The sequence below is a fragment of the Polypterus senegalus genome, chromosome 9, assembly GCF_016835505.1.
Source record: "Polypterus senegalus isolate Bchr_013 chromosome 9, ASM1683550v1, whole genome shotgun sequence".
Classification (NCBI taxonomy): domain Eukaryota; kingdom Metazoa; phylum Chordata; class Cladistia; order Polypteriformes; family Polypteridae; genus Polypterus; species Polypterus senegalus.
Window position 1 is genome coordinate 45,482,701 of NC_053162.1, and position 18,211 is coordinate 45,500,911.

Consider the following 18,211-nt stretch of genomic DNA (forward strand, 5'->3'; position numbering starts at 1 on the left):
TGATACACCATATAGATTTGCAATCTGTTGTACTTTTAAACCTCATAAAATGAAGTATTCTATTGACTCAGCTGGAATGTCAAAGGATGTGTAACCAGGGCAGGTAACTTCGTCAACTGAAATGGCGTGTATCCTAGTCTGTTGCACTAGTTCTTTGATGTTTTAAAAAATAGTTTATTCGATACCATAGTCTAAAAGGCACACCAACATTGTAATTTCTTCTGGTAAATCTTCAATTTTCAATCTGAAATGCGTGTTACCTTTGACAGAACTAATTTCACCGACAATAATAATTTTCAAATGAATTCTTGTGTAATTTCATTAACCTTTACCTTCTGTACAGACGTACGGATTTAGGCATGAGCATTCCATAGAAGATGATGATTTACCAATTAAAACACAGTATGTGCTACAGCCCACCCTCTCAACATTGAAGAGTGAAGGTGATAGTTTAATTTTAAGCCATATTTCATGATGTATTTGGAGGAATATTAGACAAAATTAAATAAGCAACAAAAAACACTGAGACAAATTTATTTTGGCTCACAATTTGCAGCACTTTATTTGCACATTTATTGAATTTTATATGAAATATTCCGCTATATAAGCCAAGACGGTTTGTCTGATGTGATTCTAGATTTAAAAAAAAAAAATCATATTAAAAGGAATGGGATTCTTGAATTATCTTTATTCTGTTAGAAATTAGACATGACAAACTTCAGAAAACCTAGCACACCATTTTCTACTATTGTGTATTGTGATTATGAATCTTGCATGCTTTAATGTTTAACCAAATGCATAATTAGAAAAACAAGCCAGACACACTGGTCAGTATTTTTTTTACTTATAACTTAGTAATATAGGTATTAGGAATACAGTTACAGAAAAACAATTTGAGTTGTCTAGGCCTGAATACAAAAAACAATTAACCCAATTTTTTTTTTTCCTCTTGCTAAATTCATTTATTGGCAATCCATACCTAATACACCCCAAAATCTTACCTCCTGTAAGTGATGTGGAAACTGCATAAAGTGAGCAATGGAAGCCAAGTGCTGGCAATATTGGGGATAATCCTTCAATCTAAAAAGAATAATGAAAAGTCCATGTAAATGCAGCACAATTAATAATAAAGTGTGAGGCATACAAAAAGACAACCCTACAAACCAAAACCATCTAACATGCATGTGCTTAAGGTTAACCCAGTGAAACTTCATTCATTCTTAAACTGGCGTGCTGAAGATTTTTGCCCATTATTATAGTATAGCATTTTAAATTAGCTTACAACCTTTGCAACTACATTAAATATTCATACAAAACATGTTTACTTAATTTTGACACACATTAACAAGCATCTACCACAAAAAGACTGACATACTGAAGCAGGAAGAATACCTCCCTTTTCTATAGTTGGTGTAAATAGTCTGAAATACTGCAATTAAGCAGCAACATGAAGCACATCAACTGTAATGAAAATTTTAAAATCCACCAAGATGTTTCAGCATCAGTAAAATCTGCCCTATTTCTAGATATACAGTATATTACAAACCTTTTTAAGACTTACTTCAAAAAAGACACACCGTTTTTAACAAAGCCTAAAGATATTGCTTGAACATTACAGACTGTAAGCAGAAAACTGAAGTTTTAAAAAGTGCATTTTCAAGAATCTAACCAAACTAGATTTAATATAGTGGTAACAGTCCGTTTGAAGCTGTTAAGGAGTAGACATTATTACATGCTCAGAAATTAGACATTTGCAGTGCTAATGAACGCATAGTTAGTGGAAATAAAGGTATAAGATATGACTAATATAAATTCTGAGCTGCAGAGCTACAGAAGATGTTAATTTTTTGTGAAATTCAAATTTTTACATATTTCCAAACTATACTGCTTCAATCTTGCATTTATTTACCATTATCGAATTACTCCATGGCAAATAATTTTAAACTTTGAGCATAAAAGATTTAATCAATCATAAATATACATGTGACAGAGGATTCCATTTTCAGCAATATTTGAGAATATGGGGAAACTGTAAATTTTTCAAAAAGATCACTCTTTATTTAGGCCCCAAGTGCCATTTAAACTGCAACATAAATATGATAAATGGTATAATGCAATGTGGTTGCTAGAAACGACAGAATCCATGTTGCTGCCATTTATAAGGTTTTCAAAATTCATTGCACTTCTAAATAGTCTAACAAATATTGATCGGGAAAGTAGAGGTCTTAAATGTAATATCAAAAGGAATTTCTTTTAAATCATGTGATTTTTTTCTCTCCTCAACCTTTCACAATATTGGTAGTGTCTGATTGGCTGCCAGGTGTATAAACACACAAGAATTGGCTAAATACAACAAGGAAAATCATACCTATTTTTAAACCTGTCTAGTGCAGCAATACCAAAGTAATACATTTTGGATCCAAAAGGCTTTCTTAAAGCTTCAAGGACATAACGTAGTGCAAGCCCTAGGGCCATGTAGGTTACAAGGCCTTTCTCGATTATTCCACCAAACAGACATGCAGTGATGTGTAGTTCCTTGTCGGGGTACTGAGGAAAAAAGCGGTACTCCTCAAAAAGATTCCTCAGCATACAGTTGAAAACTTCCCGCTCCCGCTTAATGTTAGAATCTTTAAATCTCTGCAACATCTCCAGCACCTGAAAAAGTAAATCCAGGATTTAACAGACACATTCTACAAATACTAGACACCAAAGTATAAAAAGCCCAACTTGTCTGAAATTCCTATTAATTATTGATTTGAATATACCTCATCTACAGACATTGTAGGATGGGGAGGATGGTTGTAAATTCGTTGGAAGTAGCTGTTTGCTTCATCATCAATCTCTTTGCTAAAGTGCTGGTTTGCTTCAGGCCATACCTGAGAAAGGTCAGCTGGAGGGGTACAGAAAATAACATTAAAGTACTATCCCACCACAACTGCTATTAAAAAAAAAAAAAACACACACACCACACACGCATACCAACATATATCCCATTCAACTAAAAAACATTTTTGCAAACAAACTGCTGACTTGCACTCACTTTAAAACACAAACCAACAATGCACAAAAGGCAAACAAATATAAGGTACGGCCAAAGCACCAAATTAGTTTGACTTAAATGGATTACTTAATAATATTTACATTATCTTTATGAAAGGCATCCACAGACACAACAAACAAACAAACCAATTATCCAAAACCATTACGTTCAACATAATGTAACCTTTACTAAACTGCAGTTCCCTTTTGACTGGAACAAAGCCAACTCTACAAATATAGCATTTGTCATCTGCTGCAGATTAAAAATCAATAATGTCAGCTAGCACAAGGTGAAGGATATATAATGAGATAAAATGATTTAAGTTCTGTTTGAAAAAAATCTTTTGCCCTCAGCAATCCTGAATTAAAACATAACACACTAACCTGTATTTCCTCTGTCTCAGTAATTTGTTAAACTGGTTTTCTTCAGAGTTTAGTATTCCAATAAGAGAAGAAAAATTAAACATTTGATAAAACCTAGTTTTTAAAAAAAATGCCTATTTGAATAAACACAGCATAGAACTTATTATAGTCCATGCATAGAGGAAATACGGCAAAGGGAATCTTTCATGCTCCCAGTCAACACAACACAACCACTTACAAGATTTCATCTTACTCTGCTGGAAGGTTGGTGGGTTTAATCCAGATGTGCTCATCTTCCTCTGTCCAAAAGGATCACTGCTCACAGCTGGTAACCCAAGTGCACTACTGCCAATACCTGTCAGGTTGCTAGTACCCAAGGAACCTAGTAAAATCAACATCATAAAATGCTATTCATTATTAAATATTAGTCCTGGATAACTAAGGAGTTAAAGTTTGCCTAAATGAGAAGAAAACATTTAAATGTGGTTAACAAAACAGGCTCAATATGGTGTATAGCAGTGCCATCAAATTAGCCAATAAAGAAGTTTCAAATATTTAAATTAAAACTATTCCAATATATTTGAACATACAGGTAACAATTCGGAGTATTACATGCATGTTTCAAGTCTCTTTTTACACATCAATTATCATAGCAACAATAGCGGCAGAAGAAACCCCAGCAGGAATATAAACCAAACGGAAAATATTCTAGCTGTATTGGGGAACTTATTTAAATATAAACCAATAAAAAGTCACCCACACAGGTGAACCCTACAAAAGGGAAAAATGCACTGACAGCTGGGTAAGCACATTAAGTACCGTATATACTTGAGTCGGTTCTTGAAATCTGAAAAAATTGATCATAAAATCAGACCCCGACTTATTCACCCAGTCAAAAATACAACACTTGAATTCTGACCCATCGAATTTTGTTGCAGCAGGGCAGTTAACAATTTCTTTTGCTACTTCAATGACTTAAATTTAAAACCAGCTTCACATTTTCTTCTGATCAAATGCTTCATCATAGATGACGGATGCTCTTACAATAAAGGTGAACGAGGGTGTGAAATACAAAAAGCAAAACAGTGCAATCATCAGTTTGGAATAGTTCGGGTATTACCGTCTGGTCACGTAGGTAAAATACATAGAAAAAAAAAAGGCAGTGTGCGCCATGGTCATTCTCTCAGGTGAGCATTAGTATATTATAACCTTTTGAACCAATAGCATGAGTTTTCCGCATTTAACTTGCACGACCGACATTATAAAATACCGGAAATTATACGGTAAAAATCAAGTCCCGATTTATCTGCAAGAGGACTTAAACGCGAGTGTATATATAGTAATAAATTACATTTATACAGTGCTTTCTAACTTACTTACACTTTGCTTCTAATTAGGAGAGTGAACCATAAATCAGCGACAAAAATAAGGGTAAATCCTTATGAGCCACATGTACTAGAACAATTCTTTGTTAAATTATATTTTTATTCAAAGTGTGACTACAAGCATGAAGCACTTATGACACTGATGTGTGGATATTGCAGCCTTCAAATGAAAGATCTGAAGAGACAGCCTTTCTCTAAAACTGAATTCTAAGTGTGTACAAAGTGATGTGATCAAAAAGAACTGCACACATTAGTGCCTACAATGCTGACACCTACATAAAGTCGCCGATGACGGCTTAAAAAAAAAAATCCAAGTGACTTTCAATTCCTTAACAAAATTCAGAAGATTTGTGGGATGTACAGTAATCCCTCACTATATCGCGCTTAGACTTTCGCGGCTTCACTCTTATCGCGGATTTTATATGTAAGCATAACTAAATATATAACGCGGATTTTCCGCTGCTTCGCAGGTTCTGCGGACAATTTGTCTTTTTACTTCCTGTACATGCTTCCTCAGTTGGTTTGCCCAGCTGATTTCATACAAGAGACGCTATTGGCGGATGACTGAGAAGCTAACCAATCAGAGCACGCAGTTAAGTTCCTGTGAGCTGAATGCAGTGTTAACCAAGAAGTCTCGTCTCGTTCATTCAGCATCAACGTGTTTCGCTGTGTAAAGAGTTAACTTTTGTGCGCTTTTGTGTTTATCTTTGTGCATAGTCAAGCCCTTCATTACGGCTCCAAAACGATCTGCTCCTGCTGCTGCTTCAGGGGCCGTGCCCAAGCACCACCGGAAGATGTTAACGATTGCTGAAAAGGTAAACGTTTTGGATATGCTGAAGGAAGGGAAAAGCTACACCGCTGTGGGACGCCATTAAGGCATCAATGAGGCTACGATTCTTTTTATTTAAAAAGTAGGAAAGGAATATAAGATCTACAGTCGCAGTGTCCTTTTAACCAGGATGCAAAACGAGTTGTAAGTGGATGTAATAAGGCAGTAGTCTGAATGGAATCTGCTTTAGGGATTTGGACTGAAGTCTGCCGAAAGAACAACGGCAGTGCTACACAATCGCCTGAAGTGGCTCCTTTAGAAGAGCTGTAACGCTCTCCTTTGTTGTGCAGTAAAACTAAACTCATTGTTATCGGACATGTCATTGTGTCATTGTTGGTGAGTAACCATAATTAATTTTCTACTTACAGTACTTAGTACATGTATGTACGTTTAGTGTCACAGCACACACATTTACTATATACTATTTTTCTGGCACTGTACGTATTTATTGATGGTGGCCTGTCTATCGTAATGGCAGTAACATATATGATATCGGAGACACTCTATATCTTTAAAATAATATTAGGTTTTACTGTATATAAACAGTGTGTTTATATACATAATTTCAATGAATCTTACATAATATCTAAGAGAATACAAAGGGATTGTATAACTGTGCGGGGAATATTTATAAACAGTGTGGGACAGTTTATAAGGGCTTAAAATATATAAAAATAACCATACAAACATATGGTTTCTACTTCGCGGATTTTCACCTATCGCGGGGAGGTCTGGAACGCAACCCCCGTGTTCGAGGAGGGATTACTGTAATTAGTTAAAAGTAAACCAACAAATACCACTGGTACAAAATAGAGTGTGAGGACTTCCGATTTGATGAGTTTATAGTGCTGAACAGGAGTTCAGCGCTATAATTAGGAGAAAGGTTAATGAGTAGATTATACTGAATGGTCTTTCAACCTTTACGCATTCAGGAAAACTGTAATAAGGTGCCCTGAAATATCATTAATTACACCTCTTCGTTTGAGGCGTTCTCTCACGTGGCAGTTGGCTTGACACAGAGACTCCGCTTGTTAGTCAAGGTAGCTAAATGTGCATTGGTGACACTGCAGAGGCTCTTTACAAATAGATTTTAAATTGTTGCAATAAACAGAAAAACAATTTGTGCCCATCATTTTTTTCATTTGTATTTACTGAGAACATCTTTGTATTAAACACTTGCTGATCACAGATTTAAAGAGTTAATCAGGACAGATCAGAAGCAGAACGATTCTTTTAAGACACTAGAGACATGTTTAGAAAAAGTTTCTCTGATAATGAAAAAACAAAGCAGTGGGATAGACAAAACACTCTCAAACTGTGTTGGGAGGTGTGGTGTGTTTAAGTGTTACGAATGAAGACAAGGTTACAATCCAATGTTTTGAAAAAGCCGACAAGCAAAACCAGATCTGCAAAATGTTGCAGCGAGTAAAACAATTAGAAAATTAGTGCAATTTTAATCAATCCTCCTTTTACAACAGAACATCAGTCTCTGAATAGTTTTTACAAATAAATTCAAATTATATTTGAATAGTGAAGTTTGATCTGATAGTCCTATTGTATATTGAGACAGAAACAGTTAAATGAAGGGAAGGATTGTAATGGGCTGCACATAATTACTGGATTTAAGCAATCCAGTGCTCAAGTGCTAGAGGGGAATGTGGACAAAACTAACACCTTGAGCCAATTTAATAGTATTTCCCTCCTTCTTCCACCAATACATCCCTCCAATGGCTGGTAAGAGGGCAACTGATAATGTGGTGGCACATGCTAAAGGTGAACCAAGTTAAAGATCATCAGGAACCCATGTGCAGAAAGAAAGGCTAGGAACCACCTGCTTCATGCAATCTAGGAAAGCAGATGCAAGTGGAAAGAGGAAGGCTGGAGAACAAAAGCAGCTCAACCAGTATCCCAGGGAATACGAACCAAGGGAAAAGTCCCATGAGCTGAACTGTAGAGGCAGGAGTTGTATCAGACCACATTTCTGTTAAGATCAGCATAACAATATCCCTCCATCACAAGGAAACCTGCAAAGGGTGGGGTTGGGGGCTTAGGAAAGACCCACTGTTCAAGTGATGTGGGGAAAAATGGCATCCTGGCCCATATCATGGCAGGTTGCAAAACTGCCATCACTCAAGGAAAATATAGGTGGCTACATAATAAGGGTAAAGAAAGATAGCTGCTTGCAGGACTGGACAGGAAGCAGAAGAAAATGATGGGTGGTTATGGCATAAAAGGAGGAGGTTAAGAATTTCAAGAGCAATGATTTTGCCACCATGGCCAGCCAGCCAACTGGAGGGTGTCAGTTAAGGATATAAACACCTAGGGAAAGTTGAGCACTGTCTGATGACATTACCTCTGGATCAAATAATACAGTTACTCTTTCAGTGACTGAAGTGGAGATATAATAGGATGTATTTAAGAGTGACTGTCAGGCAAACTAGTTTGTGAAGCTGAAGGACTGGGTCTCTGGTGTAAGTGAGCAAAATTGGAACACAAGGAAGAGTCTGGTCTTCTTTCCCTACATCCTGCAATCCTTTAATCATAAACAAAACACCAGGTCATGATGTCAGTTGTAGAAATTCTCAGATAACTCTGCTGTAATGGTGAGGACTAATAAAGGGGATGAGACATAGTATAGGAGTCAAGTTGATTACTTTCTGCAACTTAGCATCAGCAAAACCAAGTAACTGGTAATTGACACACACTGCAACTTAAGGCATCTATGCTCAGTTGCTAGTTAAAGAGTGTATGTGGAAGTGGTCCATAGCTCCACATTGACAGACTGGTCTCGTAACACACACATACAAAAAAACAGCTATACAAGAGAGGGCAGAGCAGACTTTTTCTTTGGAGACTGTGTTCCTTCAATGTGGGTAGTCACATCCTTTACACATTTCACAACTCTGTGAATGTCAGTGCAATTTTCGATGCTATAATGTGTTAGTACGGTAACTTATCTTCAAGGGAAGCTGATCGAATTAACAAAATAATCAGGCAGGCTAAATTATGCAACACCTTTGACTTATAGCAAAACAGAGGAGATAATGAGGAAAAACTGGTGGCCATTATGAGCAATGCTCCTCTTTGACATTTAGTACTTTCAGCTAACAATTATACAGCAGATGCGTGTCAAGACACTCTGTGTGGGTTTCCTCCGGTTGCTCCAGTTTCCTCCCACAGTCCCAAGACATGCAGGTTAGATGCAGTGGCGATCCTAAATTGTCCCTAGTGTTTGCTTGGTGTGTGTGTGTGTGTGTGAGAGCCCTGCAGTGGGCTGACACTCTGTCTGGGATTTGTTCCTGCCTTGCACCCTGTGTCAGCTGTGATTGGCTCCAGCAGACCCCCGTGACCCTACGTTAGGATATAGCAGGTTGGACAATGACTGACTTACTGCATGTCAAGAAATGCTCCTGAGGATCCCCTAAAGTAATGGCAATTTGCCTTTATGATGCTTCACTGTTACGGACAGCTTTATATTGTTAGCCAAGTCAGACATTTGGTTCTCTTTCATAATTTGCAAGTATTTGTTAAATAATTTATATATTTACTTACATTTATTGAGCTTCTGTAAAAAGAATTTTCACCCAAGATAAAAGTTTGCCATTAGTTTAAATTAATAAAAAAACCCAGCACCTAATGAAAATTCTCGCTGAAATTGTTGCCTATTTTATTGGCTACTACTTAAACCTTCATGACTAATGCAGAAGATCATGTGGATATATTCACAGGGGCTAACATAAAAAGATCTCCTTGCATGCAAGACCAATAGTGAAAGAGTATATATCTATATCTATATATATAAATAAATAAATAATAAATAAATAAATAAATAAATAAATAAATAAAATACATACATAAACATAACTCAATACCTGGCAATTGCGAAGAAAGGGCACCAATGGTACTGAAGGGAGTTGACTGGCTGGGATTAGTAAGAGCAGGAAAAGCCTTTGCTGGAGATTGTGGGTTACTAAAAGCAGATCCCAAATTCGTTGGAAAACCCTGGATGCTCTGTGTATGAGAGGCAGCAGAGCCACCAATTGCCAAAGCCGCCATTCCTGACAAAGGATCAATCTGAAATAACAAAACAAGCCTTTAACCAAAAAACACTTTAATCTTTTTAATAAAATGCACAACATTTAGGTTCCTGCTGGATCTACAGTGACACAAACCTGTGAATATGCTGTGACCGAGTATAAAAGGAAACAATGCTAAAGAAGATTCACCCAATTATATTACCTCGTAAAAAAAAATTATTCCTCATCCCAGTAAAGCTGTCTCCTTCCCATGCTGCTACACTAATTCAGTAAAGTAGATAAGGAATACTAAACATTTTGCTTTAAAGTAACACCATCATCATGAGTAATAACTTGGACAAGAAAGAAAAGCAAAACAGTCTGAAAGGCTGTTAACTTAATTCTAAACAATAGTGCTGCAAAACAAGCCATTCTAACCATGTAAGCAAGATCTACAAATATAGTAAAATTTAAAATGAAGTGGAATAAAAAGCAGAAAAGCTAAGTGTTTAATGTCTCAGGAAGTATATACGAAAATGTAATTTTACTGCCAAGATGATCAATATGAGCTAAATGGACATAACACCAATTCTAGTAAAGAGTGAACTTGTGGTCATTGTATTCTTTTTTTTATAGATAAGGGATTAAGGGATAATGTGATAGCAGAATCCAACTAGATAAAAGGCAGATCACTTGTGTAGAGATTATGGCCGAATAAAACCAGTTAAAATTGTGTAATGGTTCTGAAATTGTTCTATGGCACGTTAGATACATTTCTCCATAAAACTCATTACAGCATTAGGCAGGCAACCATAATATTTTGTTTGAAACCATACATCATGGGGAAATGTTCAAGTCCACCATCTTCACTACCAACATTAAAAGGAATACTGTAAAAAGTAATCAATGCTTTTAACATTTAGGTATTCCCTATGCCCCTCTTTCAATATAATATGCTCTAGAACAGTTACACTTTCCAGTGTCCTTGCAAGCACTTTTGTAGTAGTTACTGGGGGTGACCCAACACACTTCCATTGTCATTTACTGACAATCAGGGCTCCAGCCCGGGGTTTTGTGGGAAACCCAAAAATATAAACCCAAAATATTTAGGAGCCAAATGCTTTTTTTGGGAGCCATAATCTCTACCACATGCCAAAAGTGAAATAAACAAATAATATTTAATTATATTGGTTTACTTGTTTCTTCAGTCTACCTCACACTGCCTTTCCATTATCCTATCTGAGCTATTTGACCTGCCTACTAGTGTCCTCTGCAAGGTCTTATAGATAACAGAAGAATAAATGATACATAAATGTGAACAGTGCAAATGTTTACTAATAAGCAATACTTCAAGTCCAGAGTGTTATACACAACATGTGTAAGGAACACTACAAATACAAACACTGAAAATGTCTTACACATAATAACACAATAACAAACATTATAAACAATCATTTCTGAAATAATCATTTTGCAATGAGTGTACAAATATTAAGAAATTAATTACTCTTCAAGTTCATTGTTATTAACCATTACAATGTCAGCATCATTAGGCCAGCCAGCATACTTTGGTCTGCGCTTTTTTTTTGCTGGCTGACAACCAGCACTTTACACTGGCTCTGGGTCAAAAAGTTCAAGTGTAGGGCCCTCTGTACTGATCCTTACCAAGTCTTCCAGTGTTTCTACACTTAGGGAGTTGCGCACTTTTGATTTTATTCTGTTTTGAGCTGAAAATCCTCGCTTGCACTGAGCTGCAGATATCGAAAGCACCAGCATTATTTTGACAAAGTGAAGCACATTTTTAAAATCTGTACAGAATGGCTCCATGCTCAGCATCACAGTCCATAGGTCACCGTAAGTCTTATACATAAACTGATCCTTCACTAATATTTTCAACATTAGCCATTCCTTCTGCACAGCTGTGACATCACAGCCATTGTTTGATAAGAGCTCCCTGTACCATTTAACAAGTGTGTCTATCTCACACTTGCCATAGCTATCAATGTCCTCTAGCCATGCATCATGACAAAACACTGAAAATGACTTGATGATTTCTGATCCCTTTGAATGTCCGAGCTGTGTAACACTTGACATGCTTGCAAACCTGATCTCCAATTCTTTAACAGTAACGTCAACTGTTTTTTCAATTGTGGCCTTTAGATCACTTCTGAATGTGGCCCGATTTTTTGGGCCTTTCAATTTAACATTTTGGAAGGTTATGACTGTGTGGCTACTTGCAGCCCTCTCACTCCTGCGTGTTGATGGCCCTTACTGTTGCACTGAACCTACAGGCTGAGAACCTATGTGCTGTAAGAATTCCTGCAGCTTCCCTTCTCTCAAAGCATTTTCTTTCAAACCTTTAATTGTTACCACACAGCCCACAATTGCAGCAACTGCCTGCGGAAGTATATGAGAATTTTTTGAAGTGTACGGCTCATGCTCTGAGACCTCTGAAAAAAGGTCATGTAAAAAGTGACAAATGGCAACGAAAGACAGGCTTTCCATTTGCTGAACAATGTGTTTGGCTCTTCCTTTTATGTCTATGTTTTTGGACATGACTGCAAGGTGCTCCATATGATGATGCACAGCAGTATACTGCCCCATACCTATTGTATAGTTTGAATGGAGAAAAACAGAATGCCCGATAAATGTGTGGCAACCAGCGTGGAGTTTTTACTGCTGATGGGTTTCATACTGTGCATTCCCAACTCTGCTCCTATAGCCTTCAGCTCCCCCTTGCTTTTGGGACTGAAATGATACGTTTTCCACACTAGTTGTAGAAGGTCATAAACTTTTTCAATCATTGGCACTGACCTTTGTGTGTTTAGCATTGCCAGTTCCAGCCAATGGGGTAGACAGTGGAAAGACGGAGCATATTCCCCCTGTTGCACCCATGTTCACACTTGCACCATCTGCTCCAAAAGCACTCATTTTATGTACCAACCAATTTGGGTTGGTTGGGTCAGCATTCTGAAGCAGTGATTTAATGGTGTTTTGAATCCCTTCTGCATGACCATAATCAATCTCAGCTAAACCTACTAGATGAGTCTTAGGTGATCCATCAGATGCATACCTACAGTATGTGATGACATTGTCTTTCCCTGAGACATCTGTTCCACAATCAGTTATAACAGAGATGTAGTTTACCTTTAAAGCATCTTCCGGCACATTACCTTTTAATTCATCTGCAATGCAACCTACAAACTCTGTGCATGCTTTATCATTATCATATGTTTTTGACACATCCATGCCATGCTTCTTCATCAGCAGAATTTGACATTTAAAAACTTTGTGAATGGTATTTCTTCCAGTGAAATCATGCTGCATTGAATTTTATTTGTAATTCTTTCATCTTATTTTCTGTCACTTTCTCACAAGCACGTTGCACTGCCTTTGCTATGGGGGTGTCACGAGGAGCAGACCTAGTGATCACACAGTCTCTGGCATTCTTGTGTTTCTTACTCTCAACCATGCTTTTTCAGTTTCCTTTTTAAAATGGTTCGTACCACAAATGAATTCTGTTTTACCACCAATTTCTTGTCCGGCTTGTGCACAAAAGCTGCAATACATCTTTCCCTTGTCATACTATAACCAAGCCGCTTTACAGTAATCCATCGCTATATCGCGCTTCGACTTTCGCGGCTTCACTCTATCATGGATTTTAAATGTAAGCATATCTAAATATATATCACAGATTTTTCTCTGGTTCACGGATTTCTGCGGACAGTGGGTTTTTCAATTTATGGTACTGTACATGCTTCCTCAGTTTGTTTGCCCAGTTGATTGCATACAAGGGACGCTATTGGCGGATGGCTTAGAAGGTACTCAATCAGAGCATGTAGTACATGTTAACTAAAACTCCTCAATGCTACAGTATAAGATATGCTTCCTGCGCGGTGCTTGATTGTTTGCTTGTCTCTGCCTCTATCTCACCCTCTCTTGCATTCTCTGCGCCTGACGGAGGGGGTGTGAGCAGAGGTGCCATTTGCACAGAAGCTGTTTGCCTAGTGGATACGGAGGCACCTCTAAGAAATGCCGCTTTATCACGGTGCTTCCAAAAGCACACTTATTGATTTTTTGATTGTTTGCTTTAATCTCGGGCGCTCTCTCTCTCTCTCTGATGTTCTCTGCGCCTGACAGAGGAGATGTGAGCAGAGGGGCTGTTTGCACAGAGGGTGTTTGCTTAGAAGATACTGATGCTCCTCTAAAAAATGCAGCTTTATTGCGGTGCTTCGGTAAACTTAAAAGCACACGTATTGATTTTTTGATTGTTTGCTTTTCTTTGCAAGCCGCTCTCTCTCTCTCTGAAATTCTCTGCTCCTGAAGAGAAGATATATTTGCATTATTTTAATTGTGAGAAAGAAACTTTCTTGTCATGGAGCACAGTTTAAACTTTTGACTAAAGGGTGTTATTTCATGTCTAGAGGTGCTCTAATAATGTTAACAGTGTGGGAGAGTTTATAAGGGCTTAAAATATATAAAAATAATTATACAAACATATGGTTTCTACTTCGAGGATTTTCATCTATCGCGGGGGGTTCTGGAACGCAACCCCCGCGATCGAGGAGGGATTACTGTAAACTGTCTTCCAGGCGTTGGAGCCAAGGGCACAGAAGACTTTGCCAACGGTTGTTATCCTTTAATAACTGTACATTTCCGGACGCCGGTGGCTGTACCTCAGATAACCCACTGACTGAACATCCTTTGGTTTGTGCTGAAGTAGACAAGGCAGGATTTGGGCGAGTGGGCATTGAGAAAAAGTCGGTAATTTTTCATTTGGCGTGTTACATGGAAAGTTAGGACGGAATTCGAGGAGCAGTCGTGGCCCGATTCTCTTCTAGTTTAGATCCCTATCCACAGCAGTTAGCGAGATGACGTTTGAAGCAGAGTGGGCATGTCAGATGATGCCTCACTTCTGTTTGGCTATAATCACTTGACAGCGTAAAAGGAAAAGCAGACGCGGGCTGAGAGTGTTCGCACATAATTAAAAGCCGTTTCTGCTGCTTTAAATTTAAAACTTTTCTTAGATTGAGAGAGAGTTGCCACTGGCGACTGGAATGAAAAAACTAGTCGCAAAATAGAAAATCAAGTCACATCGGAGACCATCTGGAGCCCTGAATACTTAATATGAAACAGTCAAAATGATCCTGCCTCAAGTTATCAGAATAGTACTACATCCGAGTATTCTCATCCCTAGAACATTCTAGCTTGTGTAAAAATTAATCTTATACTTTATCCACTCATTATCCCCCAATTCTTAAAGCGTAGAAGTGTCTGCTTCACTTTTCCTTATATTGGCTCACTACATAGGCTTCATGGCTAAACAGAAATATTAAGCAGACCAGAGTTAGTCTCTTCCTACTACTAGGAAGACACAGCACTATACAATGTATTAATTATAACAAACATAGGACTAAAACTTACACAAAACAGAATAGCATTGCTTAAAATTAAAATAGCTGCTTCATGTTTTTAAACAATGTACTAGATAATATTTTGTGAACCTTAAATGGTCTAAAACATTTAATCCATTCACCTTCCTAAGCCAACTAACCCAACAATCATTGGGCAGAAGGCAGGACCTACCACCAAGACAAGGTACCAGTCCACTGAGGGGTGAAAAACACACACAAGTCAGCCAATTTGGCAACGCCATTTCACTAAAAATGCACGTCTAGACTGTGAGAGAAAAACCAGAGCACCTAGACAAAACCTAGGCAGACACAGAGAGAAGATGCAAACTCCAGGAACAACTGGAATGTGAACCCCAGTCTCCTTATTGCAGCAGCACAACAACTGTGCCACCATGCCATTCTATGTTTCAATTTCTGTCATTTCTCCTAGCACATCAGAAGCCTTTCCATTGTTAATTGCACCTCTCATTCTTGAAACAGTGTATAAAGTATTTGTATATAAAAGTTTTCTGCGGTGGGCTGGTGCCCTGCCTGGGGTTTGTTTCCTGCCTTGTGCTGGCTGGGATTGGCTCCAGCAGACCCCCTTGACTCTGTAGTTACGATATAGCGGGTTGGTGGATGGATGGATGGATGGATATAAAAGTTTTGAAATGACTTACAAATAAACAAAACATTAATATGACAAGGACCTAAAATGGATTACCTGCTTACTAAAGGTAGGCTTTTAAATTTGTTATGAGAAAATATCTTTACAGCACCATCTTTTAATAATACATGGCATAACAAAATTATAAGAACTTGTGTACTATGTAAAAAGCAGGAACTTCATGCAAAATGAGAAACAAAAGCATACTTATGCTAATTCCAAGATAAATCTCAGGAAGCTTTTACATTACATGTCAAAATTATTTTGAAAACATTTCCATCAGTTCAAAATTAAATTAACCTTTTTAAAGTTAGATTAAGCCATTATCAAATGATAAGACTGCTAAAAAAATTACTTTAGGCACATTAAATGAAGCTGGGAGGTGGAGACACATACCTGCACAGGAGAAATAGCATCTAAACTGCTGGTGCTAGGAGCCCGGCCTTTTGGCATTACTCCTGGAGGTGGCTGTCGAGCCTTATTCATGACATTACTGCAGTTCGCTACCATAGTTAAGATAGTTTCTGAGAGCTCCTGAGAAACACTCCTAAAATGACAGGGGGAAAAAAATACTGAAAATATTGATATCACAATGGAATGCACATGAGTGAAATGATGTTTTAACTGTTGGATACTGATGCGCTTAAGTGTTTTTAATAATGCTATTTACAAATATTTTCATGAACACAAATTCTTACCCAGCACAGGACTGCAAACAAGCAAGCATTGTTGCCAAAGTTTCTGGAGGCAACTGTGCACTTTTCGGTTGATCCTTTTCTGGGGCCAATCCCCCCATGATGGAAGGACAGCGTCTTTTTAAAAAGGTAACACAGGCTTGGATGAATGGCTCCTTTAAAAGAAAAAGAAAAAAAGTACTCAAACAAAGAAAAAAAATGAAAGATACCATTGATGGAGCTCTAAAACTTACCCCATGCTCTCGAATTTTATCTGTCAACCATTTGTCTAATTTGAGGTATTCTCGACGAGACGCTAGTGCAGCAAGATCAATAACAAAGGCAAATGGAGTACCATTTAGCAGCATGGATAAAGACTGGAGAGAGAAAATTCACCATTTTAACATGGAAAAACCAAAGGAGGACTAAAACATTTTTCCTATACTGGAAATGCTTACATTATTCTTAATGTTATACTTTCAAAACTAAGAATACTACTGAAAGTACAATTTAATTTTCTGTTCTCTCAAGACCCTTATATCCTTTAAACTCTAAAGTTAATCTTTATACGGGTTAACCAAAAATTCATTTGTCAAGAAAGAATTCTAAAGTATTGTATCCATCATAGCTACAGTGGTTAGTCCCCTAAAAATAATCTAATTCTGTTAATATTGTTTAGGATGAAATTTTAAAATGTTGAATTTCTTCCCCATCATTATAGCTTCATGTCAGGCAACTGACATTTAAATCCTCAAAGATAAAAATGCAATATACTCTGTTAACACAAGTCCTACTTGATTACCTTCAAGTCCTGAGCAACATCCAAAATGCGGGAAAGCTTGGCCTGGTCATACTGTTCTCCCCTCATATACCATTCTGCCATTGAGTGCATGATTAACTGACGGATAGAAGGCGACTGGCCCTAAAAAAAGAATAATCACATAGCTAAAGTGCAGTTTTCACCAGTGTTTTGTGCTATACAGAATTGGGTGACTCAAGCATGGCTGAGCCAAGGTAAATTGGGTATGACATTGCATAAAAATATTCATGTGTAATTAGATGCTAAACTTGCAGGGAAGAAAACTTCAATGGAAAACTGTTTAATACAAAGACTTTCACCAAATGCTGCGAGATGTGCTGACATTTGCAAATTCACTATATACAATGTTAAAAATGAAGGAATTCATTGGTTAGATGGGGTCAGGGGAGAAGAGGAATTTAAGGAGCTTATAGTCACGCATCCAGAGAAAAAAGTACAATTGACCAAATGCAGCATTCACTTTACAGTAACTAAGGTCACTGAACCACTGGAAGATGCATCTGCCTTAATAGAGTAAACAGGATGATTATTAACTGGACAGCCATTTTGGGCTTCATACTTGATACCAGGGGTTTAGAGACCACTTCATTAAACAGGCAGAAACAATCAACCTCCTGCTTGCATATTTTGATGAAAGTTCCTAAACTGATAACGATCTGGATTCAAAAAGTTTTTAATAATTCATACATCCCTAAGAGCGAAACACTAATCTACACCTGTCCTGGCATTTCACAATTATTCATTCTGTTAGAAAATGCTGCTTGAGTTACTCAAGTTATTTTTCCAAAGTTACATTTATGAAACTTCAAGACAGACACGATAACGGTCTTTCAAACATCAAACTAGTTCCCATAACCTTATGCAATGCCACACAATTTCATCATGTAACAATGTCCTATCCAAAAAGGATTATAATGCAACTGTAACAAATTTAAACTAACAGCAGAGTAAAATTTCAAGACAAAACTTGGCACACAAACATCTATTTTCTCCTAATGTGTGCAGTAACAAATCAATTGAGATGA

At 37.5% G+C, this 18,211-nt stretch overlaps 1 protein-coding gene across 3 annotated transcripts in view; it reads right to left on the reverse strand.

The window, feature by feature from the left end:
- Nucleotides 1-18,211, reverse strand: part of cnot1 (CCR4-NOT transcription complex, subunit 1) — a 149,323-nt gene that overhangs the window by 42,654 nt on the left and 88,458 nt on the right. For all 3 annotated transcript variants that reach the window (XM_039763056.1, XM_039763057.1, XM_039763055.1), the window contains exons 14-22: nt 17,169-17,288; nt 16,621-16,743; nt 16,391-16,542; nt 16,089-16,239; nt 9,489-9,690; nt 3,656-3,784; nt 2,766-2,890; nt 2,369-2,655; nt 1,002-1,080 (exon numbers count right to left, since the gene is read on the reverse strand). In XM_039763056.1, coding sequence (XP_039618990.1) covers nt 1,002-1,080; nt 2,369-2,655; nt 2,766-2,890; nt 3,656-3,784; nt 9,489-9,690; nt 16,089-16,239; nt 16,391-16,542; nt 16,621-16,743; nt 17,169-17,288 — 1,368 coding nt within the window. The remainder of the gene's footprint in view (nt 1-1,001; nt 1,081-2,368; nt 2,656-2,765; nt 2,891-3,655; nt 3,785-9,488; nt 9,691-16,088; nt 16,240-16,390; nt 16,543-16,620; nt 16,744-17,168; nt 17,289-18,211) is intronic.